Source organism: Tupaia chinensis, unplaced genomic scaffold, assembly GCF_000334495.1.
Source record: "Tupaia chinensis unplaced genomic scaffold, TupChi_1.0 Scaffold000528_1, whole genome shotgun sequence".
NCBI lineage: Eukaryota > Metazoa > Chordata > Mammalia > Scandentia > Tupaiidae > Tupaia > Tupaia belangeri.
The window spans coordinates 4,611,562-4,637,524 of record NW_006160041.1 but is presented as its reverse complement, the minus strand read 5'-3'; the positions used below and the strand labels follow the sequence as shown (position 1 = coordinate 4,637,524).

The following is a 25,963-nucleotide window of genomic DNA, read 5'->3' as shown; positions in this document are numbered from 1 at the left end:
CTTTCCTTTTTGACAGACTGCTTTCAGAGCTGTCTTTGTCTACCTTGACCATGAGTAATATTGGCTCCCCTTTGGTGCCTCTTCCCTCTGCAGATAAGCATTTGCTCAAGTTAATTTCATTCAATACATGCTTCCTTTTCTTCAACAAATGGTTTTGAGACCTGCTTTGTGGTAGACCCTAAATGTCAAGTGATGAATAACAGAGACAGTTTCTACTCTTGATCTAGTGGTTTCTCATTGCATCTTGCATCAATATTCTCTCAAAAGATCATGAAGAAAACAGGTAATTATGAAGCCAGTTGAATCATAGGTCACATCTATGAATAAATGGCATTTAAATAATATACTTAGGCATTAGAGAAACAAAAGTGGTTAACTGAAAGCAGGTAGGAGACTACCCACAATGTATCCATTCACTAGAACTAGGTAAAAGAAACTTAAGCTAATTTTACATCTCTACTAATTAAAGAATTTACAGAGACATTAACATAATTTATATTTGCCAGTATTGCAGTATTGGTAGGCGAGATTAAGGAAAATTAAGGATTTAGCTTTTTGGAAAAGAAATAAGGAGAAAAAAATGAAAACGGAAGGTGAATAATGGTGTATTTCTAGAAGTGTTCTGAAAACTATAAGTGCTAGAGCCAATTTATTTTTACAAGACTACAAATCCATTTTTATTTATTTAATTTTATTATTTTAAATTCTTAAGGGGTACAGCATCACACAGATTTTGTGCCCAATGGCCTTCGCAGGAATTTTGCTTCGTAATTTGGCTTGAACCATGCCACTATTTCCATGGGTATAAGTAACCTTTTCCCAGATTATTCTGATTTTGATTTGGTTTGCCATCAGGAGTCACTGTGTTAATTTTTGCTTGGTACACATAAGCATACCTCTGACCAAATAGAATTCCATTTCATCTCTGGCATAAATACTTTTTTTTTTTTTTTGAGAGATTTTTGCTATAGGGCATTTGCACTTACCAGAGTAACAGCGAGACAGAAATCAAGAAATCACCCACCAGGGGAGATGGCCATGTCACAATTCCTTCTCTCCATTGTCCTGTCAAGATTTTGTATGTGCATGCACACATACATGGCATGAGATTAAGCTGCCAGATCTAGAACTTGAATCATAGTTGACTCAGTGGAAGTCCAGTGACATAATCATTACGCCATCTGCTGGTCCCAACACCTTCAATTTTAAGAAGACCTGTGTGCTCTCTTTGGTTCCTGAGACTCCATTTATAGCCTGCAAAAATGGCCTTGGACTATAGCCTTCCAGACATAGCTGCCTTTTAGAAAGTCCTGTTCTCAGCAGGCCTGAGTTATTTGTCTCCAAAGTTCAGAAGCAGGATCCTTACTCCTAGAGTCAATTTTTGGACTAGGCCTTGCTAAATCTTGGACTTGATGAATAAGTTCTAGGGAAGGATAGATCAGAGATCAACAAGAACAATCTTGCACATTAGAGACAATGAAATATCACTGGGATTCTTTAGTTTCATTTAGTTATTCTTCCACAAGTTCCTCAACAGAGCCCTAATGCCATGATCCATCTCCAACCACAGTCATCCGCAGATAGGAAGGTCTCCATATGCAAACTCAAAACCTCCCCATGTGAGTCAGTCTCACAGAGCAGAGCATTTTACTACTGTACTACCATCCAGTCTCTTTGGGACTTCTTCTTAAGGCAAAGAAAGATTCAAGAGCAGCATAACCAGGGATGATATCCCCAACAGTAAGCCCCACCAGGAAGTGGACTCAGGGGAATAGAGATCTTAAAAGCTAGAATGAGCCTATGAATATCACTAGGTCTGTGACATCCTTTAGAAGGTACTGCTAGATTGTTGCCTATTCACACCTTTCAATCAATGTGAACTGTTGGTCTATGTGACTTAATGCTACTGTAGAACCTAAAACAAAGACCTTGTTAGGATCAGCAGATGGCACAATGGTTACATCACTGGACTCTCATGTAGTCAACTGTGGTTCAAGTCCCGGACCTGGCAGTTTAAAACTCATGCTGGACACATGTGTGTGCCTGTCCAAAATCCCAAGCGGAGAATGGAGGAGAAGGGATTACAACAAGGCCATCCCCTTGGGGGGTGATTTCTTGCTTTCTGTCTCTCTGTTTCTTGCTGTCTCTCTAGTGAGTGCATGTGCCCTATAGCAAAAACCTTTCTACAAACAAACAAACACAACCAAAGACCTTGTCACCCTAGAATTGACATTCCAGTGATTAGGAACAATAAACAAATACATGATGCAATGGCAGGTCGTGATAATTACTATAAGTACCAGTAAAGCAGGAGAAAGAAATGAAGAGAGTAATTTCATCCAGGATAGTCAAAGAGGTCCTCTCTGGAATGTGTCATTTGAACAGAAAGCTGAATAAAGCAAGGTAGTAAGTTGCACAAACATCTGGGAAGAAAAGCAAGTGGGAAGGCACAGGATGTTTGGCATGTTCAAGCAGGGATGGGGCTACTGAATGAGGTAATGGTTTAAGTTGAAAAATTTAAGGGGCTAGGACCAGCAGTTAGTGTAATAGCTATGTCGCTGGACTCCCATGTAGTCAACAGCGATTCAAGTCCTGGACCTGGTGGCTTAAAACTCACGCCGGGTGCGTGTGCGTGCATGCCCAAGATCCCGAGAGGAGAATGGAGGAGGAGGGACTGCAGCATTGCCATCCCGCCTGGAGTGTGATTTCTCACTTTCTGTCTCTCTGCCTCTCTCTGTCTGTCTGGCAAGCGCACATGCCCTATGGCAAAAACCTCTCCAAAAAACAAACAAACAAACAAAAAAAAACAAAAAGAAGAAAAGAAAAGAAAAAAATTTAAGGGGATGACCTAAAACTGTTTTTCTAATATGTCTTATTACAGTATTTTTAAATTAATGTAGGAAAAAAATCCATGAAGAACACATTATCATCATTTTAAAGACAGGATCTAACTCTGAATTGTATAATGCTCCTTCACTTGCTTCACCCTTATTTTCACCTTGTGAAAAAAAAAAAAAAAAAGACTAAGAACTTTGTAAGAGCCAGCTGTGTGGCCTGGTGAGTGAATGAGCTGGATCCCACATGGAAGACCTCATGGTTTAAATCCTGGCCCTGGAAACCTAAGAAATGAATTGGACATATGTGCATGAGCACCCCAAATCCTAACAGGATAGAGAAATGGCACGACCATGCCCCATTGAAGGGTTCTTTTTCACTCTCCCTTTCTCTCTGACTCCTTCCTGTGAGCAAATGTGCCCTCTTGAGCAGAACAGAAAACATCAACAATAAAAACCTTTTATGATTAGAGAACTATAGTAGAAAATATGGTCAGAGACATGGCAAGTGGGTGATCTGTGTGCTCCCAATAAAGAATTTGGTTTAGACTTGGTCCAATAGTCTGTTAGGTAATCAGAAAAACCACTCCGAGCTTTTAAAACATTTAGGGACCTCCATGTGTGAGAAACTAAGAGCTGACCCACTTCCTTCCCTACAGTTCACATGCTTCAAAATAATATCCAAAGCCTTATCAGCAGTTCTGATGGAAATTCCACTCTATAAATGTTACATCCTAATTAGAAGCACATCTCCGTAACTTCTCCTGGGAACTTGCAGACTTCCAGTCTGTCTACTGTCAGGACCTTCTGAGGGGCCCCGTTAAGTGACTAGACACAGCTTGGAGAAATGTCGGGCTCATTCACTAAAATTAAGGTATTAGAAAGGAGATGAACAGAAACTGCAGTGGATTCTCTTTTCTGGCCTATTTGTACTGTCAATACATACGTCTTTAAGAGATAGGTAAACCCATCAAGTGTCTTTTTTTTCCCCCTTTTTTTCATTAGAACTACTCAATTTCAGAGAGAAAATGTCACTGGAAAGTCTTACCAGGCAACAAGTAAATTAGAGTACAATTTCCTTCCCCCAAAATTATTCTCTGAGAGGGGAAAAGAAAGTATCTATGTGAGGGCAAGGAGAAGACAGAAGATATTTCTTGGCTGGCAGCGAAAGTCTAATTAGACTGACAAATCTTCAGCACCTTCCCCAGTTATGAGGCTTGGCAGGAAAGGAACAAGCCCTGGAGCCACACATTATGTAAGGCTGTTAATCAATATTAGTTGAGCCCTGATCCTAAAAATAAACTTCCCCTGGAGGCTCTGTTGTCTAGTAGTAAAAGCAAAGCAGAGAACACTGTGTGGATTCCTCGTTTCACTTCTATCAAGCTGGTGGCAGCAGGGAAAGGTAGAGGCACCCAGAGGGGATAATTCTCTGGGTAAGTAGAACCACTCTTGATTCAGTGTGATCTGCATCCTGTTATAGCAAGTTATTTGGATAAGGTGAATCTATTTCGTATCCCAATCCAAGCCAGTTTGATTATTCAAAGACTTTGAGAAAAAATGTGGTACTCTAGCCCAAGCCTCAAAATAGCATTTAAAGCAACATGCAGTAAATCTACATGCCATGTTTGTCATGGAACCATATTAAATTGCTGATACTTGACCATTCTGGCGTACAAAAATGGCAATTTTATATGCTTCAACCTAACAGAACAGTCTGAGTATAATACTTGTTCAGCAAAGACAATTCCTATTCTAGAGTATGAAAGAGTCTTCCACAGAAATCTCTTCTAATTGATGAGTCCAGGGTTCTGATTCAATCTGGCACCCTCAGTAGGGACCGTGGGTCAATGTCATTTGTATGAGTATAGACAATTATTCTTGTGCTTATCCAACTCAACAGGAAGGCTAAGCTCTATGAGGTTCTGTGAGTTCTGGGAGAGCCTCTGAAGTTGAAGTGGCTTCCTGACATGAAAACTTTTACTAAAAACTTAGGTGGTGCTTTCCATACACAATCAAACTTACTACTTACAACAAGGCTATGAATGTTATTAGGTCACTTTTTCTAATAATGAAACAGAGGCTTTGACAGGCTAGTCAAACTGCCTAAAACACACAGCTGATTGATTCAGTGTGATCTGCATCCTGTTACAGCAAGTTATTTGGATAAGGTGAATCTACTTTGTATCTCAATCCAAGATGGTTTGATTATTCAAAGACTGAGAAAAACGTGGTATTCTAACTGGAAGAACCTGGAGTCCAACTTGGAAATCTGAATCTAAAGCCCATGTTATTCCTTTCAACATACTAGGACTCTACCAGGAACAGACGGTGTGCAGGCTCCTCTTTTTAATCACACATCTTTGCTTTGTTTTGCAATCTTTGGTACCAAGGCAGAAGTGTGCTTCTTACTGTACCAGCATAAAACCAAAAGATCAAAAAGAAAACTTTCCATAAAGGTACAGCTAAAAAGCATGAAAAACTGGAAATTTTTTCTGGAATTTTTGAAAATGAGTCACATTCCATTCTCAAATTTCTGAAGCTTGAGATGAAGATAAAATCTTGAAGTGTCTTAAGAATTTCCTTTCTGCCACTTATTAGGATAGTTTCAATCTCGGCTGTGCATTGTGATTTCCTGACAATTTTCTGGTGCCAGGTAACACTGGTCAATGTCAAGGTGACTTTACTGAAACCCAGCACAGAGAAGGTGGGTCAAGATCTGTACCCTGCTAATAGCTTGTGAATGATTCCAAATGGTGATTTGCAAAGAACACACTGAGCTCTTTCTTTGCTGATAATTCCAGCTAGAGGCCTATGGTAAGGGAATACGCATTATTCTTAAAACTATTTTCCTCAGGCCATTGCCTTTCTGGTGGAAACATTTTGGTCATGGTAGCTGAAAGTTAGTGGCAAAAGACTTTTGTTTCTTACTTTCCTCTTCTATCTTGAATGAGGAGTAAGGATGAGTTGAATTTTTCTGTTAGAAGATGACTTACCAGTGTTATGACAGTTACCTACCAACACAGGAATCAATGGTAGTAGAAGAGGCTGTACAGTTGCTTGGCCACTCATGGTAGTAAGGCTCACAGAACACAATCAATTTTTTCTCTCCGAGTCCTCTTCCATTTGGATGAGTTTCAGCCCAAGGCTTTCAAAATCTGAATCCTTTGTCTCTCGTTTACTTGGACGTGGCTATCTCTCCAAGAATGATCATCTCTAACTTTTACAGTTTAGCTACTGACATTTGGTCAACCTGGAATTTGTTGCTCTCATCACCTATCCTGTTGTACTTATTCTACAAGGCCCAGTTGTATTTTCATCTCATGCATGAGATCTAGCCAAATCACCTCCTATGTTTGGGATAATGACTTATCCCCAAGAGGTTTGCATGCTAGAAGTTTGGGCCCCAGAGTGATGGAGGTGGAACCTAGTAGATAGGGTTTGGATCATGGCAACCCCATCCTTGTGAATAGATTACTGCTGTCTCCTGAGAGGGTGTGAATTCTCCCTTTCAGAAGAAGAGTTTAGTTCATGCAGGAAAGGGTTGTTTTAAGACAGAAAGGTGGGGACAGAGAGTGGTGCAGCAGTAGAATACAGTGCTCTGTGAGCTCCCCACCCCCGTGACTATGTTCCAAGTTTGTGTTAGGAGACCTCCCTGAATATGCTCAGCACATGGGTGCCCATGATCTAGGGCTAGCTGAAGCTGGGGTTGGATGGCAATGTGATACCCTATTGGAGGTACTGTTTCTGTCTTTATCTTTCTTGTTCTTGAAATAAATGAGTCTTAAAAAAAAAGCAAAATTTTCTTACAGGTCTTTCGCTCTCTCTTCTCTCTCTACTTCTCTGACTATGCCCACTAATCTTGCAGCTCTCTCTGCCATGTTGTGATATAGAGTTCAGGCAGATGCTGGCCCCATGCTCTTAGACTTTCCAGCCACCATAATCATGAGTCAAATAACTTCTATTCTGTATAAATCACCTAGCCTCAGATATTTCTGTCAGCAACATGATAATGAACTAACACACCATCCCATACTCCAACCCTTACCCCCAATACATAGCCATTCCTAAGTCACTGACTCACAGTGAGAACTGATGTGAAGCCAGTCAATATCCTAGGCAGGAACACATGCACCAAGTATGTTTGTCACTGGGGCTAGTATTCAGATCCTCAACCCCAATGGCCATGTGAGATCCAGCTTCCTTTGCATAGCACTTAACTTCTGTATTACTGAACCAATTCATTTTTTTCTCATCCAAAATTATTTTTATTTTTATTATTTTGGTAATTTGTTAGAGGGCACATGTACTTACTGAAGAGAGACAGGGGAGAGAGAAAGAGAGAAAGCAAGCAAGCACTCCTCATAGGGTATGGTCACATGGTCACACTGCAATCCTTCTTCTTTCTCCTTTTAGGATTTTGGGCACATAAGTACATGTTCCTGGCCATAGAGTCCAGGATTATAAACCATGCAGTTGGCCATGTGAAATCCAAATGCCTTAACCACCACTTTATGGTCTGGTCCCTTATTCTTAATATAAGGTCAGGACCTGATTGACCTACTTGTCATTCACAATTAATTCTGCATTCACATTGTTAACAAACTGGAGTATCAGAAAGATCAAAGCACCAGTTACTTTCTGGAGGCTACCGCACTGTGGAGCCCTATCTACTTAAAACCATTTATCCACTTTCATGCACAGGTAAGAACAGATCTGGGACTTTATAGTTTCACTTTGATCTGAATTAAACACCAACCAATGTCTACCAGAAATGAACTCCTTAGCTTGTGCTTAAGAAGAAACTAGTGGATTTTTGAACTGCCAGATATCTATATTTGTGGACTCACGTGCTTACTTTGTTTTCCCTAGAGGATCTTCATTTCAGGATAGCTTTATTTTACACAATGTTATCAAAGCAAAGAAGGATGGAACACAGTATTCGTTTATAAAATGTCCTATATGTAATTTCATACAAAGATAAATAAGTGAATGATCAGCCTGGTGGATATGAAATCCAGTCTTCTCCACTTTTTTTTCCTTTCTGAAGATCAGAGTTTTAGGAATTGTCTTCATCAAAAAATTAGCTAAGTCACATTGCCTATTAAGGCTTCTGGGACTGATCTTTCTCACCCATAGTCTCCACAATCTGGGAACTGTCCTAAACTTTGAATACAATTCAAAGTTTAGTAGACTCCTACTCTTGACATAGGATTGCTATGATCCATAGAATGTATTTGAGATCAAAATAGACATGGAGATGAGGCTTTTGCTTTTTTATGGGACACAATGTAACCTTCTTATGGCTAATTGACAAGAACAAAAAAGTTCAAAATTCTTGGCATCAAGTTATTTCCTCTAGTTAGTCTTCAAATGACATGGAACATTTTATCCCTCATCCTAGTTGAATCAATTCTGCCAACGGTTGGCTTTCTTCCAAGAGTATGTATTTACACACCCTTCAAAACAGAATGTCAACAGATTTATAACTCATTTTTATAGCCTTGGTAGAAGAAAAGGAAAGTTATGTAGATATAATCCAATTATTGCTAGACTCAAAGGAAAAGAAACACGTACCAGAGGGAGGCCGCTGGAGAGTGCATTCCCAGGTGCCCATCTACCTCTCCTAAATGACCACAGGCTCAGGGGCCTTTAGAATTAGTCAATGGCAACATTTAGTACTTTGTAACCTGCACTTGTCAAGAAACTCTAACTTTCTTAGTATATGGAAAAAGTTTAGGAACTCACCCAATCTGCTCTTATCTATGTACTGCCCATTAAAAGGGAAAGTCAGAAATTGATAATTACCATGACTTAGTCCCTGAACCCTTGTGTAACATTAAATCCTCCCAAGGTCAGTGAAAAGTCTACCTTCAAATTGACCATAGGACCAGTCAGTCCTACAAGGAAAAAGCCATTTGCTCCTCTGCTTCCCATAGAGTTAGTAGAATGTATTCTGACAGAAACAAAACAAGTCTGCCAAGATCTATGCAGACAGAACTATCCTTTCACCAACAATAAACAGATCTGCTCTTGAGCTATAGAGAGTCATAATAGAAATATATATTGCCTTTTATCTTCTTTTCAGTGAGTAGAGTGAGGTGTCAGGAGTTATTGCTTTAATATCAGTAGAGAAGAGCTGTTTTTTTTTTTTTTCTTTTGAGCATGTGGAGGTATACACACAACAGCAAGTGTGACAATAAGAGTGCTATGCTAACCAGGTACTTAGCCTTTCAAAAACACATAAAATTGGCCTGATAGCTTAGTCAACGCATATGAGTACAGTTTCAAATTATTTCTATGAAGTCAGAGAAAAGGAAGACAACATGTTTACCTTTATCTAACTTACACAAACTTACTTCAAAAAAGTGGAAACACATAGGGAGCTTAGTTGGTTGTTAATTTTTATGTTTACAGCATCCACTGAAATAAATGGAAGGGAGATGCCAAAGACTCTGTTGACTTCCTGGATAATGTCTTTAGGAAACGGAAGGGACAAGTACTGATCCACTGAATTTTCTACAAACACTAACTAGGCTAGGGGTAATTTTCCCACAAGCAACTGGAATATCCTATTTTATGCCAGAGTATTTAAAGCTAATAACTTGATTAACCTCCTACTCCCTACTAACTAGATTTATGAAATACCAAGGGATACAACAAAGTATTAAGCTTTAGCTTGGCTATAATTACTTTCAAGTAGAAAAACAAAAACCTTACCACCAAATGGAAGATTTCCTGCACAACTAAACACAAACTTTCAAATATTCTAATGTAATTAGTATCTTGGTCAAATATGAAGGAAACAAAAATGGAAAAAAATAATGATGACAAACGAAGATTTAATATCAAAAACAAAGACTATGTTTTACAAGGATTAGTTGAATTTCTAGCTTCAATTGCCCTTGATTTAATGGTACCCTTTGGCTTCAATAATGAATGATTTATGCTCTAGCAAAGCCATTTGGAGGATGTGAATAGAATTGAACTAGAATTTTTTTAAATACAACAAATTTTTATTTCATCTTTTCTCTTTTTTCTATTTGAAAAGAAAGGCAATAACATGAGAGAAGGGAGTATTTTATACTGAAAGTGTGGTCTACTGCTCATTTTGAATAATAAATTTACCATTTTAGTGATAAATATAAAAAAATAATAACATGAGTGCCACAAGACATTTGTAACTTTTTAGCAATGGTTTTATCTTTCTCTATTCTTTGGTCTTTTTACGGTGAGAATCTGGAGGCATCCTCCTTACAAAAAGAGTAATTTCAACTCTTAGCTACATTGAAAGGTTACTCTCATGATCAGTGTTCTAAGACAAAGATGCAGAAGCAATTAATAGTTGGAAATGGGTTTACCTGAACAGATGTAGAGCGATTCTTGCGAGTTGTGGTAGTAGCCATTGTAGTGGTAGTTTCCATGACAGTAGTAGACATTTCTGGTGGCATGGAGGTTGTCTGTGTTGTTCCCAAGATTGATGGCACTTCTCCCACCAGCCGGACGCTTCCATTGATTTTAATATTGGGGTTGTTCTCAGCTGCCATGTTCAGTACTTTCAAACCATCATAATAGAGCCCAGAGAGTTGGCCTTGGAAGAGGCGTCCTTTGTCCTTTCCACCAATGGCTATTTGCGCCTGAGTGTTGAAGATGGTTAACTGCCGGCCTAGTGGGTTGGGTGGAGGAAATATTATTATTCCCATACATTTCCTTCTTTGGGTTACCTGGTCTGTATGAACCAGGCATCATAACAGGCTTCCTTGAGTAAATAAAAAAGAAAAAAATAGATAACGAATATTTAATACAAGCATTGGCAAGTAACATTTCACTGTGGTTATCTCTTCCACTGTCTAGCTGAAAATCTTAGATAATCTAAATAAAGGAAGATACAATTTCTTCTAAGGAAGAAGAAATCTTTATTCAAGGATGACAAGTATTGCATTTCTTTGGGGTATGTAATTGTGGACGACAGAAAGAAACATCTAACCAAGTGATGATCACAATAAATCATAAGTTTTTCTGAACTAATTTTTAAACTACAGAATAACACAATGACAACTAAAATAAGGTGTATGTGGCAAACAAAAATTCAGTAAGGTGATTTAGAACATTGAATTTCCAAACGAAGTCTGATCACTAAATTAACTGAAATTAAATTCCAGTTGGATTCATTGCATACTTGTAAAAATCAACATTTTAGTCACTAAACACATTTCTTATACATCTTTATAGTTGATACTATTCTATCTATATTTTCTATTTAATGATATCCTGAAAGATAAATCCTTATCTCTTAATTTTTGTTGGTGTGGACTTATGGTTACACAACTAATATGTTCCCTAACATATTAAAAAATAAGTATTCATTGATAATGTTCCTGGACTGGGGAAAAAAATGTCATTGACACTCAATACATTTTGTAAAAGGAGGATGGATATTAATAAGGAAATCAACACACAAAACTTTTTCAAGTAATAGAGAGCTATGTTAGTGGGTTGAAGATCATCAGTAGTTCACCTTATTTGGAATTCCTTTTGAGGATCATCTATACTTCCATGGGGAAAAACTATCGGAATGAATCATGGCCGAATAGAGTTTAGAACAGTGGAACTCAACTAATCTTACTCCCAACTATTTCTACTTAGAAAAACCTCTCTCTAGTACTAGATCTTATCTGGACAAACTCAAACATCTTTTGAAAACTCATTGTAATTTATCAGGACAGCAACATGTGAAGGCCTTTTTTACTGTTATTTCCCCAGGTTACTTCCTTCTGCTTTTCCATATGGAGAGAGAAAGGAAAAAAAGGACTTATTAATGGAATTAAGTATATCCCTTCTGAACTGTTTCTCCATTTTAATCAGTGATCAGACAACGCTCTATTCATTCTTAATCTAATCACCTGAATTATTTTAGTTATAAATAACTAGAAACAATCGTCTATTTTTCTTGACTGCGTAATTAAGGTAGGATATTTTTAACAGGCTGAGGTTTTTGCTCCATGATCTCTAACATGAACAGGGGCATACTGTGATGTTTGTGCCCTTAACCTCTTCCACTATTACATGGTCTTCAAGGCCATGCAATGCTTAGATATACATGAATTTCTTTCTTTCTTTCTTTCTTTCTTTCTTTCTTTCTTTCTTTCTTTCTTTCTTTCTTTCTTTCTTTCTTCCTTTCTTTTCTTTAGAGAGAGATATTTTTTGCTCTAGGGTGTGTGTGCTTGCCACAGAGAGAGAGACAGAAAGCAAGAAATCACCCCCCAGGGGGGATGGCCACATGCAATTCCTTCTCCTGCATTCTCTCAGGATTTTGGGCACACATACACACACACATTCCTGGCAAGGGTTTTAAGTCACCAGGTCTGGGACTCCAACTGTGGTTGACTACATGGGAGTCCAGCAACGTAACCATTATGCCATCTGCTGGCCCTGATATACATGAATTTCTGATGTGTACTTTGGAATACCTCCTTAATGTATAATAGTGGAAGAAATGAAAGGGGCAGAGAAAGAAAAATGCATCTGCTCAGACAGGACTCTTCAGACAGGAGTCAACTCCTCATTGGGCAGTTCTTAAGGGTACTAGTTAAGGAGAACTTATAAATAATTTCTCTTTGGAGATTTCAAATACTAAAGTACAGAGAATTGGCCAGATAAATTTTTTTATAGTTAAAATGATCTGCACTTTATAAGAATCTCTGGAGACTAGAAATGGGATCTATCAGATTTAATGATAACAGAACTATTCAGATCCCAAGAGTGCAATTAGAATAGCTCTAATAGATTTCCATTATTTTTTCACCAATTTCTCCAGTGTCCTGTGCATATGAATCATTGCCTGTCCTTTGGCCTTTGTCTTCCTCACCCAAGATGCAGTAAGAAGCTCAATGCACAACACTGGGTAGTAGCCTGGAATTCACAGTGGGTAGTAGCCTGGAGTTCACACTTCTTTATTGTTTATTTAACACAACTTCTCCTCACCTCCAGAAGCCCTAAGCTTAATGAAAAAAAAGCAAAGAAACAAACAAACAAAAAATCCTGGCATTATGGAAGGAGAGAATAAATACTCTCTCAACTTCACAAAGGCTTTTGGGGTAGGTTAACATAATAAATGAGAAGTTTCTCAGTAGAATTCTAGGATGAAAATTGAATATATTAGAGTATATAGTAGGTGCTTTTTTCCATGTACACAATTGTTGGTCAATTAGAATATTTATCCATCTCTTTCTTTATAATCCAGACTGGTGATCAGTTAGTGGTTATCCTTGACAATAGGTAGAATGTTTTATATTTTAATATTCTTGAAAGTACTTTACAATGATGACCTCTATAATGGCTCTCATCTTATTTTTCCAGTGGTATTATTCTGCGAATGTTTACAAATAAAAAGTGGGTCAGAGAAAATTGAAATGCAAAGCTGAATTACACTGGCTAGAAATGATAGATTGCATTGAATCTAGTTGCCATAATTCACTCCATAAAGTGGCTTTTGTTCAAGGCCGACTGAAGTATCAGGACAGACAAGAAATGTTTCTTGGGCTATAATATTAGACTATTCCACTCTTGGTTATCTGTTTTTCCAGCGAGATCTGACTAATCATTGCTTGGGAAGAAGATACTGGTAAGGGAAGGGGTTATTTATTTTTCAATATTCCATTATACCATAACAGGTATTTGGATTTTTGTTTGCTTGTTTGTTTCATGGTCTTCTAGGGGCATAGATCTGCTTTTCTTCTATTTTAAATGCCTCTCCTAGACCTCTGTACCTTGGCTGAAGAAGAGAAGCAAGGCTAGCAGTCACAGAGTGAAACACCCTGTTTGCTGAAATTTCTTCCTCAGATTGATTTATTTCTGAGCTAAACAAAAGTTAGTGAATAAGTAAGAAATAACCATCACTACCCTCTTCCTATGGACAACATAAAGGAATAGCTAAAGAAAGTTTCCCTTTTTATCATTTGCCCCAAATTTCTCAAAATCAATGCCATATTATCACTATTCTCATACTTTTCACTCCTTATGATCAGTCATGTTTTTATAATGTGACCATGTGTATGCATAAGCACACACATACAAATATACTTCAGTCTAAGAATTATTCTACCATCAATAATTAAAAATACGATTGTAACATCAGTACAGGATTTATAGCAGAGGACTTTTGTTTTAGGTGTCCATCCTCTTGGAAGTCATTAATTGTTACCTCATTTGGACACCAAGTTCACATACTGCTTAAATTAAATCATGGCACGTCTCTAGTCAGTGTTGCACAAAGACTAATTAATTAAACTTCAGAACACCCTTGGGAAATAGTATTATTTCTCCTCTCTTCAGATAGGAAATCTGAGATATAAAGAGGTTAAGTGGATTGTCTAAGGTCAGAAAGTCAGTCAATAGTAGACAGAGCCAGGAAACAGACTATGGAAGACTTTGACCCCACTCTCATTCCCAATGACAGAAATAATTCCAAAGAGGCATTCAGAGAACTTTATAATACTTCTACCTAATGATCCTGCTATCTTTACTCTTTATGTTCAGTGTCTTTACAAGGTCTTTAAGTATATATTTTCTACTCCTCTCAAAGGGAAAATTAACTAGGCAGAGGAAGAGATAAATCAATAGAACAAATAGATGTTACTTAGCCAACTTATCAAAAAAAAGATAATTTCAGTGAAAATGATATAGAAGAAAACCTCAAGTCTGGAAAGAAATTTTTCAAAATTATATGCATACGTAAACATAAATATTTGATTAAGAAATTAGGATACCACCCACCACCCTGACTCAACCACCGCTCCCCCATCCCAAACCCTTAAATTGTGTATTTGAATGCATCCTTTTAAATGAAACCCAACTAATAATGATGCTATCATAAGGAAAACTGAAAGCTTACTAGTAAGTTTAGAATGGTTTATACAAATGAAAATGCCTGGCATGCTATTAAACTTAGACTTTAAAAGGCAATGGAGTAAAATAAAATATTATTAACATAAAATTGAAAGGAACAAAAAAGTTCTCTCAGGCACATGAGACTCAGACATGCATCTAGTTTTCTTTTCCTTTTTAAAAGTGAGGCAATCATTGTCTCTAATGTTAAAGGGACTTTATGAGCTAGTGATTACTAAACAAAATTATTTGCTTTTTAGAGTTATTCTTAATTTAGTTTTAATTAGACCACATATGTTAAAAACAGGGCAAACGATTAGGAGTCCGAGAGGATTTTCTGTGAAAAGGTCTGAATGTTTTTACTCAACTTAAAATGGTAGTCAGTCCCTTGTTTTTTAAGTTGTCTGCTAAGCACTATTACTCCTTATGTATAACTCAAGCCAATCTCTACACATTATAAGCGCTCACTTCAGGTCTTGAGACAAGAATAGCTTGTAGCAGCTCAGGTAAGAACTGAGTAAGTACCCTCGTAGAGATAGAGAACATTTCTCATTGAAAAACAGTATCGTCTAACAAACAGAAGCCACACAGAAAATTCTAACATCCGTTATAACCGCTGCCCTCTTTTATTAACACTGTGGCGTTTTTCCCTCCAGCAAATCCGAAACTGCTGTTTTGCCTTTCCGGAGCCCTTCTCTTTCGAATGCATTGTCTTAATCACTTACACTTTTGTTGCATAAACATCAAATACACAAAGGTATCACACAACCAAAGTGTAACATAAATTTTGTTTTGTTTTGTTTTAGTTTTGTCAGCAATTAGGACACAATCTCTTGTGAAGTACTTTTGCCTCCACAGGTTTGAATTTAAAGGCAAAAGTCATTTTTCTTATTCTTTATTTAAAGACAAATGTTAAAAAAAAAAATTGATTCCCTTATAACAGTTGTTTTAAGAAGTTTAAGTTCCGAGAGTTGATCTATGATTTTTTTCTTTCTTTTTTTTTTTTGCTAATCATGCTACAGACAGTGAAGCCAAAACAGTCTCAAGATGTAAGTTTAAAAAGTACTTTTGAAATGTCTTTAGAAAGCTTTGGTGTAAGAGGTAATTTAAAGCAAATTAACAAATAATGTCATGCAGTGGTTAAATTGCCATAATACATTTCTTTTTTAGAGGTTCCTGAAATTTCTTGTTTGTGGTTGTCATGCTGATAGCAGGCTAGATGTTAGTCCCTTTAACTGTATTTTAATGGCAATGTATTATAGCATGATTTATCAACATATGGCAGGTGGAAGCTGACACAAATTATAATGAAAATTAAAACAGTCATTTATGCAGCAGGCGATTATCATTTAAGGAACATTTATTTGCAGGCTTTAAAAATGAGGGTTTATAATCAAATGATTTTAAAATGAAAGTGTTAACAACGGTTACCTTTTTCCTGCAGCCACTCCTCTACGGGCCGGTTATATTTGAAGGGGATTTTCTGTTTTACCATTTGGAAGCGTTCATTATCAGTGTTGCCTTTAAAGTTTAAAAAACAGCTTAAAGAACAATCTGAAAAGTCAATAAGTCATTAAAAAACATCCTAGGTTTTTGGTTTGTTTTATGAAGTTTTTAGAGATAGGTATCAATTTATCTTTAGTGGAGGTGGAGTTGAAGTCACTCTGCCCTTGATGACAGGTTTGAGGTCAGGTTAGTCTTAGCTATGCAGTACTCCATCATGTCTTGAAAATGTGACAAGAATCAGGAAGAGGTTTGACCATTTATAAAAATGGTTTGCTCTTCGTTCTCTCCCTATCTTTCTCCAATTACACATTAATTAGGGCAATTGAGGGACAAGGATCTCCTTGACCTGGGAGTAATTCTCCTGCCTGATCAATTTCACCATGCAGTCGGGAAACCAGCTCCTCAGTCAGGTTTGCTCTACTATCACGCTGCATTCCCATCAGAAGCGTGGGGCCATGTCTTTCCTTAGTGCCTTCTCAAGTGTCAGTGACCACTCTACCTTCTGACAAGGGGAAGCCAGAGAAGACAATTGAAGCCTGATGTCCAAAGGAGACTTTTAAATTCTGTTAAAACCCTGGCATCTCATTACCTGTGTTAAATAGGGAGCATAGAATGAATGAAACTTTACAACTCTGTCCAGATTTATTCCACATTTTAAAAAAAATGAGGAAACTAACATAAATATCTGACGATAAAATGAGTTATAGAGTGATAACGCATTTGTAGACTTTTGAGCATCTTCATTTTATTATTGAACTATGAGTAGACTCTGTATTTACCGAGTTTTTCTCTTACATTCCTATGGAGGTCCTTTCTGAACAAGGATCCATTCATAATGCCTGTTAGGAATATTTCTTCTAGACACAAAATATCTAATTAGTTTCTAGGCTCAAACATAATGTTTTTAACTGCTAGCATGCCCCTCTCTTCATAATGTTTTTAACTGCTAGCATGCCCCTCTCTTCCGTTCCTAACTGTTATTACTACCCCTGAATAGTTTCTCTAATTAGGACAGACTTAAATAGTGGTGTTATGGAGATCTGTCCCTCATGACTATGCTTCAAATAACAAAATAACAAAGCAATGCTTTGGGAACTGTTATATCTCATCAACTAACCTCACATTGATCTAGCAGAAACTAGTGAACTGTAATTCATTACTTTTGATTCATTGTAATTTAGGGAACTCCATTCCAAATTACCAATGTTAAAGATAAAATAAACATCTCAAAACAGGCGACTTAGAAACAATTTACAAAGAAGCCTAGAAGCCAGAAAGAATATTGGGATTGAATACAGTATCAGACCAGCTGAGTAGAGGTATAACATGACACGTATCACCTCTATATGAAAATTGGCCACTGCTATACAGAAGATATTATTGGCTGAGGAGGTCCCACATGTGACTGAATGAGTATCTGCCTTCCATGAGGGGCTGGGGGAACAGAGGAGGCTAGAATGGGAAACAGGCAGCAAGACCGGGAGATGTTTGGGTTGCAAGGTTCTCTATTTGCAACTTCTATGATGCTAACTCATTATTCTTATTAGCCACAGTGGGGAGTGAGGTGGGGAACAACAATAATAACAAAAATAAAAAAAAAAATAAAAGGCTCATGAAAGAAGTAATGAAGTAGGTCAGCAGGATTGCAGCTATTTTGAAATTAAGAAAGGCTTTTAACAAGGACCATCTGACCAAGTGCAGAGTCCCAGGGAAATCTATTTGAGGAATGGTCAGATGAGAAATTCAAAAGGATGTTTGAAAGAACCAGTATAATTATTCAGGAAAAATTGATTGACTCTAATTGATCATAGTGAGGAATGATTTGCACGTGCTTGTATCTTGTGCCTATAAATATAGAGAACATGTTGAGCTTTTTAAGACAGTTTGATGGTACTTTGCCAACTGTCTGTATAACTGGTTGCAGAAATAAACTCCATTCTTTTCCATTCTGTCTTTCATTTCATTGACCATGAGAAGAAGCAACTGGACTTAGTTGTCTGGTAACAGTAACTACGAATCTGTCTCAGACTATGTTATGGGATCCTATCAGGCTGGCAGAAAGAGTAACATATTGGGGTCAGCAGGTAGCACAGTAGTTAAGGTGCTAAACTCCCACATGGTTGATCAAGGGTGGAATTCCTTGCCCAAGAGCTTTAAAATCAAGCTCGGTACATGTGCGTGTGTGCAGCCCCAAATCCCAGGAGAATGGACAAGAAGGGATTGCAGTATAACCAATCCTCCTGGGGGTGATTTCTCACTTTCCCTCTCATGTCTCTCTTTGTTTTTCTCTGGCAAGTTCACATACCTTATGGCAAAAACCTTTAAAAAAAAATGAGGTGGGAAGGAAAAGAGGAAAAATAAAAAGGCAGCTTATGTTTTTGGTGTTTCAATAAGCCTGTAGTGAAAGAAGTTAATTTTATCTGTTAATATGGCTACAAATTAGAGATCATTATAATAGTCTTCCCTGCTAGGTTTTGGCACTCAAAATTATATTAGTCACAAATAAATAAAGTGAAGTAAATTTTCAGATGTTTTTATATAGGGGGTGCATACCCTTTTCTAAAAACAACCTATATCTTATAATTCTTAATCTACCCTACAGGGGGTAGATGTCATAATGGATGTCATTTAACCCCTAAAGTTTTAGCCACAAGAGAAAACCATAGTAAGAATTGGGTTGTGCTTGATTTACCCTAAATGGAGTCTATTACTTTGGTTTTCTGTATCTGTCATTGATGGCTACAGCATTAAATATAGTAATTAACTTCATTCTGCCCTTGCACAATGGATTCATAAAGTCAGTGGCAGATATAAAGTTCAATATTCTTAGTATAATGCAGGGCAAGATCAGAAGTAACCAAAATTTTAAGCTGCCAGAGATTTATATCACCAAATTAATTAATTTAGAAGCTGTACTGATTCACTTCTGCCACATTCATAGGGTTCATGGCCCTTCTAAGCACCCTCACCCCTACCATTCACTTTCTTTCAGACAGAAAGAAAAAAACAAAAAAAATATATATATATATAGAAAACAATTTGGGGGCATGGTATAGGCTTGAAAAAGAGGTAACTATGTAAACTAGATGTGTTATGGTGGAAGGACAGCATAGCCATGATTCAACCTTAGACCCTTGTGAAAGTTTAACAGAGAGCGTCATTCTTCTCCACCTCAGCTTTAAAGAAATTTAGAAAACAGTTTTAAGTTCTCCACACCAGATTGACAGTCTCTGGCACTAAGGATCTCAATCTTGCATGCTGTTAAAAGTTGTAAAAAATGGAAGGTCATTTGAAAAACCACATTAGTTTAAATTCCCACATTAACATTGTTCTTAGTCTCTTTTCATGTTCTTGTTGGTTTTTATTTTAATTTATCTCAAACCTTAGTAAGAACGGTTTTATAAACATGTGCATGAGAATGAGTTCATTTGCCCCGAGCCCCATTTGCTAGACTGACTGAAGAGGAAACAATCTTCTAAATACAAGAATTCATACACAGGACAGCTTTGAAAGCTGAACAAACCTCGTCAAATTCATATACATTCTTATTAAATCCTTAATAGTATTCAGTTGTACATTTCATATAACAACCAGTATGAAAAGTTAAACAACAAGTGAAATCAATTCTTCAACAGAAAGTGATGTTATACCCAAGAAAGAATGGTCTTATGAATAGAAAATTCAGAATGCCATTAAAAGGAGACACGTATGCATTACTAAATAAACACGATATTTATAATGAGTGTAGTTCTTAATCATACCAATAAATCTAAAAATTGCACAAATAGACCTTGGAATAAACATTTCTTAAATTACTTAGGTGGATATGAGACTCATCTAAATGGATATGAATTTTAGAAAAAAAATATTAGTCACATTTTATTATACTTAAAATAAACATGTGTGTGTTTATCCCCATCTATTTTTGATAATGAATTGAGATTTATATACAACTGGTCTCCTACAGTCATTTTCATTTAGAGTATCAGCTATACTATCAAGTATTTCCACTCCTGGAGACACATACACATGCACTGCTGAATTATAATATTGTGAAGAGCAGAATATTCTGAAGTAAAAGTATTAAGGCCCAACTGGCTCATATGTATAGCTCCAAACTTTATGCAGAAATTTATCACATTTTCAACATTTGGGTGACTATATTTAGGATAAAAGGAAAAGGGAATAGAGGAAGGTAAGAGAAGGAAAGCAAATTGACCCTTGAAGAGGTCCCTAATAGATAGGAAGAAAAATCAAAACCGGTTAACACTTCCAAAGGAGTAAACAATTTTTCCAGTGAAGAACTGAGAGAAGGTGAAGTGAGAACTCCTATATATATATATATATATATATATATATATATATACACAAAATAATAATAACAACATTGACCATGCTATTATTACACTATACTTGTCCAAATAGAGATCCTCTTCATTAGAAGTTACACTGATTTTAAGGTTATTACATTGGGTATGTGTGCTTGCCAGAGAGAGGTGGAGACAGACAGACAGAGAAGTGAGAACCTCTCCACTTCCTGTAGAGGGGATGACCATACCACAATCCCCTCTCCTCAAGTTTCCTCTCGGGGTTTTGAGCATGCACACACACCCATGCAGCATGATTTTCAAGCTATCAGCTCTGGGACTCTTATTGCAGTCTGCAATGTGGGAGTCCAGCACCCCAAGCACTGCAGCACTTGCTCGCCTCCAGGCTGATTTTCTTAAAGCCCTTATTAATACAGCATACAAGTTAATACCACAGGCTTTAGAGACAAATTTAGTTTCTAACTTCACCATTTGCTAACTGTGTGACCTTGGGAGAGTTACTAACTTCAGTATCTCCATTCCCAATTTATCATAAGATTTGTTTAAATTAATAGGAGGTACAGCATATGCCAAACCTCAGATCTAGAAACAAAACTTTCAGTTTATTTAACCTATAATTATTAATATAACTAAGTTCTTTCTAGATGATCAAAAAGAAATGCATTCATTCTATGGTGTGTTTCCATGGTCTCAGAAGCTTCTCTGGCTTTATTCATAAGATGGCTACACCCCATTTGGTCCCACAAAAGCTGTCTTACAAAAATAAAGTGACTTTAGAAAATGAAGCATCCTAAATATCCCCTACGTCTCCTACATGTTGGTTTTTAAAATTTGTGTTATCTTCTAAAATATCCTCAGCTAACCTTATTTCCAAAACAAGTGGGTTTCTAAAACCACTGAAAGCAAAAGAGCAATTCAGGCATTGACAAATGTGATTTCCTGGTCCAGCCACAGGTAATGATGATATACTGCTGCTAAGTTGAGGAAGAGTGGCTTAAAGGTTCTGGCAATTTGCACCAGGCTGGCAGAAAATGCTTTCTTGCCAGTAGACTATTAATACCATGTAAAAAGTTGTCAACCATGTGAACATGCTAATAGGAGTATTGTAACAACATTCATTAGTGTAAAATTAATGTCAGAGGTATTTTTGCATTTTATTTTGAGCCCTGGGATAAAGGAAGGAAAAGTTTTCTTTATTGCTTTGTTGACACTAAAAAATGAGACTGTGGGTCTAATGAATAGTCAAAGAATGAACAGTATGTAGTAGAGCCAGAGGCAAAAGAAAATTGATGTGGGTAAGCTCAAGTGATAGGGTAGTTCTCGCCTTGTCTCTATCCCCAAAGAATGCTTTGTGAGTTTCAAAGAAAAATATATGATACTAACGAGAAGAAATGTGGAAACCCTCTGAGCTTAGCTCTGGCCATATTGCTGGTGAGGGCCCAGACCAGCTCTCTTAGAGTAAGAGAAAGAAGTACTGTGCTACCCATAGGGCATCTAGAATGTTTGGCCCCTTGTAAGTGATGGATGGACTTCAATGAAGAACTAATATCTTGTATTTATAAAGTGCCTTTCAACCAAGGAGCTCAAAATGCAATTATAAGATCTTCTCATTAATCCTCACAACACACCTTTGGGGCTGAAAAAAAAGAACTATTTATATGTTGTGAGCCTTGATCCTTTAGTGTGCCAAGGTAAAGAAATTAATCTCTTGGAATCGAAAACTGGTTGGCTTGGAGAAGTGAATTAATAGACCCGGAGCACAAGGGCATTATTAAGTAAAGGAGCTGTTTCAGACTTGCTCAAGTGACTCCTTAAGCAAGAGAGAACCACCTTCCCTAAGTGATGATTCGTCGACCCCTGGAAAATAGTGTGCATAGCCCAGGCATACTCTGACTTGACTGATAAAGTTCACTTCCACATGGCTTTTAGATATATTCTGAAATGGAAACCATACATGGGAAGACATATTATTTTTTTTCCCTTTTTTTATTAAACTCATAATATCCACCAACTATCCCTAGGCTACAGGAATTGAGCTGTTTAAGCAAAAATGGCTCAAACATGGGTGAAAAGAACATTGATTAGTGCATCAAACAAACGGAATCAAATCTCAGGCATTTAAAATTTCTCTGAACTTGGATAATTCACTTAATGAGTCTTGGTTGCTTCATCTATGAAGAAAAAGAGAAAAAGAAGGAAGGAAAGAAAAAATATTTTTGTAAGGTTTTATATGAATTACATGCAATAATCTAGGCAAGGAGTTAGCTTGTGGGGAGTCAGAAAATGGTGGAAATTTAGAAAGTCTGTGATTTATTTGAATTCTCAGAATCTTTCCCTGACACTTATCTAAAGCTCTGAAATGAATCATTCCTGTACGAAAAGATCCCTGTATAGACAGCCTTCCAGAACTGCTTCCAGTCTTGATATTCCCATTGAACTCTGGTTTGGGCCTATGTTCTCTCACTGACAAATCTATAAACATTCAGTCCACATGTGCAAGTACCCCACAAGTGAGGGGGTGGGAATAAGGACCAGGCTGGAGATGTAACCCTGCTTTCTAAGTACAGCTATAGAAGTGACCATTTCCCTCTGCCTTGACCTTTGCTTCTGTCTGAAGACACGTTTTGTGGACATACATGCAGATCTTGAACTTTTCTTTCATATTCAAAACATTAAGTCAAACAGCGATTTTTGTTGAAATGTTACACTAAAAACAATTTACCCTGGTGTGATCATGAGAACATGTATCACCAATCTCTATCCTTTCTGTGCATTTTTTTAAGAGAGATTTTTGCTGTAGGGCATGTGTGCTTGCTGGAGAGACAGAGAGACAGAAAGAGAGAAATCACTTCTCAGGGAGGAGGGCCATGACACAACCCCTTTGCCACCATTCTCTTCTTGGAATCTTGGGCATGCATGCACACAAGCCTGGTGTGAGTTTTAAGCCGTCAGGTCTAGGACTTGCACTGAGGTCAGCTACATTGGAATCCAGTGACATAATCATTATGCCATCTGCTGGTCCACTTTCTCTGCACTTTGAGACTATTATTATCTCTCTTCCTGAAGCTCAACTCTCCTGGAATTTCTTTTAAAGAAATATTTATTTAAATTTTATTTATCATTATTTTTATTTTTTAAAATTTGCTACATAGCATGTGTGCTCACCAAAGAGAAAAGGAGAAAATCAGAAAGCAAGCTACCAGGCCCAGGACTCGAACCATGGACAGCCACATGGGAGTCCAGCTCCTTAACCATGAGCCACCTGATGACCCCTCTCTTGGAATTTCTTTTGACTTCTCACCCATCAAAGATACTTTCAATCCTATATCGATGAATAAAACCATGCTCAGGTGGTTTGTATTTTAGAGAATATTTTCAAGCAATTTCTAATGAAATTTTCTTCTGTATAATAGGCTGACCTGGCATCCATTCTTTATTTAAGAGCCACTCTTAAAAATGGCATGTTATAAATGAACAAAACATAAACCATATCTAATATTTGCTTTCTTTTCTCAAATATTATCACCTTTTTCCTTCTGTAATTATTCTGAAATGTGCACTAAAGCTAAACTAGTTGATTTCTATACCTGATTTTGAAATTTCAAACTTTTTAAGGATTTTGTTTAGATACTTTCTGGTGAACATGCTTACTATTATCTATATATTATTGTGTCTTTAGGATTTAGGTCTTTTTTTCATGTATAAATGAAGGATTACAATAATAACTGATAGGATTGTTGTAAGAATTAACTGAAAAAATGTAAAGCATGTGGCAAATAATAAGTCCTCAATATCTGATTTATTACTACTGCTATTATAAAAAGTACCTGATTCATAAGAGTTAAACCAAAAAGAAGGCAAACTCAGTAAGAATCACTTTCCTATACAATTTCTAGTGTCAAATATTTTCAGATTTCCTTTCCAAAATAAGTCTTTAATGTTCGTTCTTCAGCCATTTGACATATGATCTCTTCAAAACTCCCCTGGGCTCCGTTTCTCTTATCACTTATTTCCTCCTTGTTGCAAAAACCACAGTGTTATTTTGGGGCTCTCTCTTCCCCATGATCCATGCATTCCTGTGTGTCCACCCTCTCTGTGATCTCCCTGTTCCTCTGTAGTCTTGGTTTCTTTTATTTTTCTCTATCCTGCCTCTTTATCCCACTCCTACCTCCTTTCACTCCTCTCATGTTTGGTTTTTATTTCTAAGCAGAAGACATCAAACTCAATATCTTTAAAGTCAGAATGCAAGAATATTTTATTTTAAAAATTCTGTTCATTCAAACACGTATGTGTGGTGTCACCACACAGCTCAGAGGATAGGTAGGAAGTTTGGGAGGACTATTTCTTGGGGCAACACATAAGAACATTTTCTACTCCATAAACAGAGAATTCACGTGAATAATAACATCTCTGATACCATAATAAACTTATGCTATAGTAATTCTTCTGTTTAGAGCTAATAAAATCTCTAGTGTTTATGAAGTGTAAGTCTTTCAGACCAACCTTGATCTCAGACCTACAAATGAACATAGTACTCCCAAAGATTCTAAAAATAACAATGACTCTTTAAGAGTAGAGCTTGATTCTCCAACTTTAAATATGGGCTGGACTTACTGCTTGATTCTAAAGAATAGAGAATAGTGAAGTGACAATGTATGGCTTTAGAGACTAAGTCATCATTCTTTCTTTCTCTTGGACCACTCACTCTAGTGAGTGAGATATACACATATACCTAGAAACCCTAGTGAGATATACACATTGGCAAGGAATTGAGCCAGAGAGGAAAACAGACAGGAAGGAACGCCTAGACAGTTGTAGCTAGAGAGGAAGTTAAACTTCCTGTCCACAGCCATGTGAGTGATCCCTCATGCAGTCAGATCTTCTAGGCCAAGGTAAGCACATTGAGTGACAGAGCCTCAGGTGGTATCTTGACTGTACTCATTAGAAAACTGGACTCAGAACTATTCAAGTAATCTGCTACCAATCCTGACAATAAAATGGTGAGACAATAAGTGTCCTTCTTACTATGTAAGTTTATTTCAAAACTCAGTGGAATAATTTGTTGCACAGCAATAGATATGATTGTTATTAGAGAGATTATTAGTATTATTATTGTTAGAGAACTTCATTTGATAAACAACATGTGCATCTCCTTAAGATTTCTTCATAGTTTTCGGGGTTTATTTGAGAGAGATTTTTGCTATAGAGCACATGCACTCACTGGAGAAAAAGACAGAGAGACAGAAAGTGAGAAATCACCCTACCCCCCCCACACACACACACACACACAGAGTGGGTAACCACACTGCCGTCCCTCTTCCTCATTCTACTCTTGGGATTTTGGGCATGCACACATACATGCCCGGTGTGAGGTTTAAGCCACTGGGTCTGGGACTTGAACAGTGGTCAACT

General features: G+C 37.2%; 1 protein-coding gene across 16 annotated transcripts in view; it reads right to left on the bottom strand.

Annotated features, from left to right (window-relative positions):
* NRXN3 (neurexin 3) overlaps positions 1-25,963 on the bottom strand; it is a 1,829,483-nt gene that overhangs the window by 165,019 nt on the left and 1,638,501 nt on the right. For 9 of the 16 annotated variants that reach the window (XM_027775177.1, XM_006157103.3, XM_006157094.3 and 6 more), the window contains 2 exons: positions 16,149-16,238; positions 10,193-10,497 (listed from right to left, as the gene is read on the bottom strand). In XM_027775177.1, coding sequence (XP_027630978.1) covers positions 10,193-10,497; positions 16,149-16,238 — 395 coding nt within the window. The remainder of the gene's footprint in view (positions 1-10,192; positions 10,498-16,148; positions 16,239-25,963) is intronic. The other 7 variants (XM_027775186.1, XM_027775179.1, XM_027775180.1 and 4 more) reach the window with 1 other exon arrangement.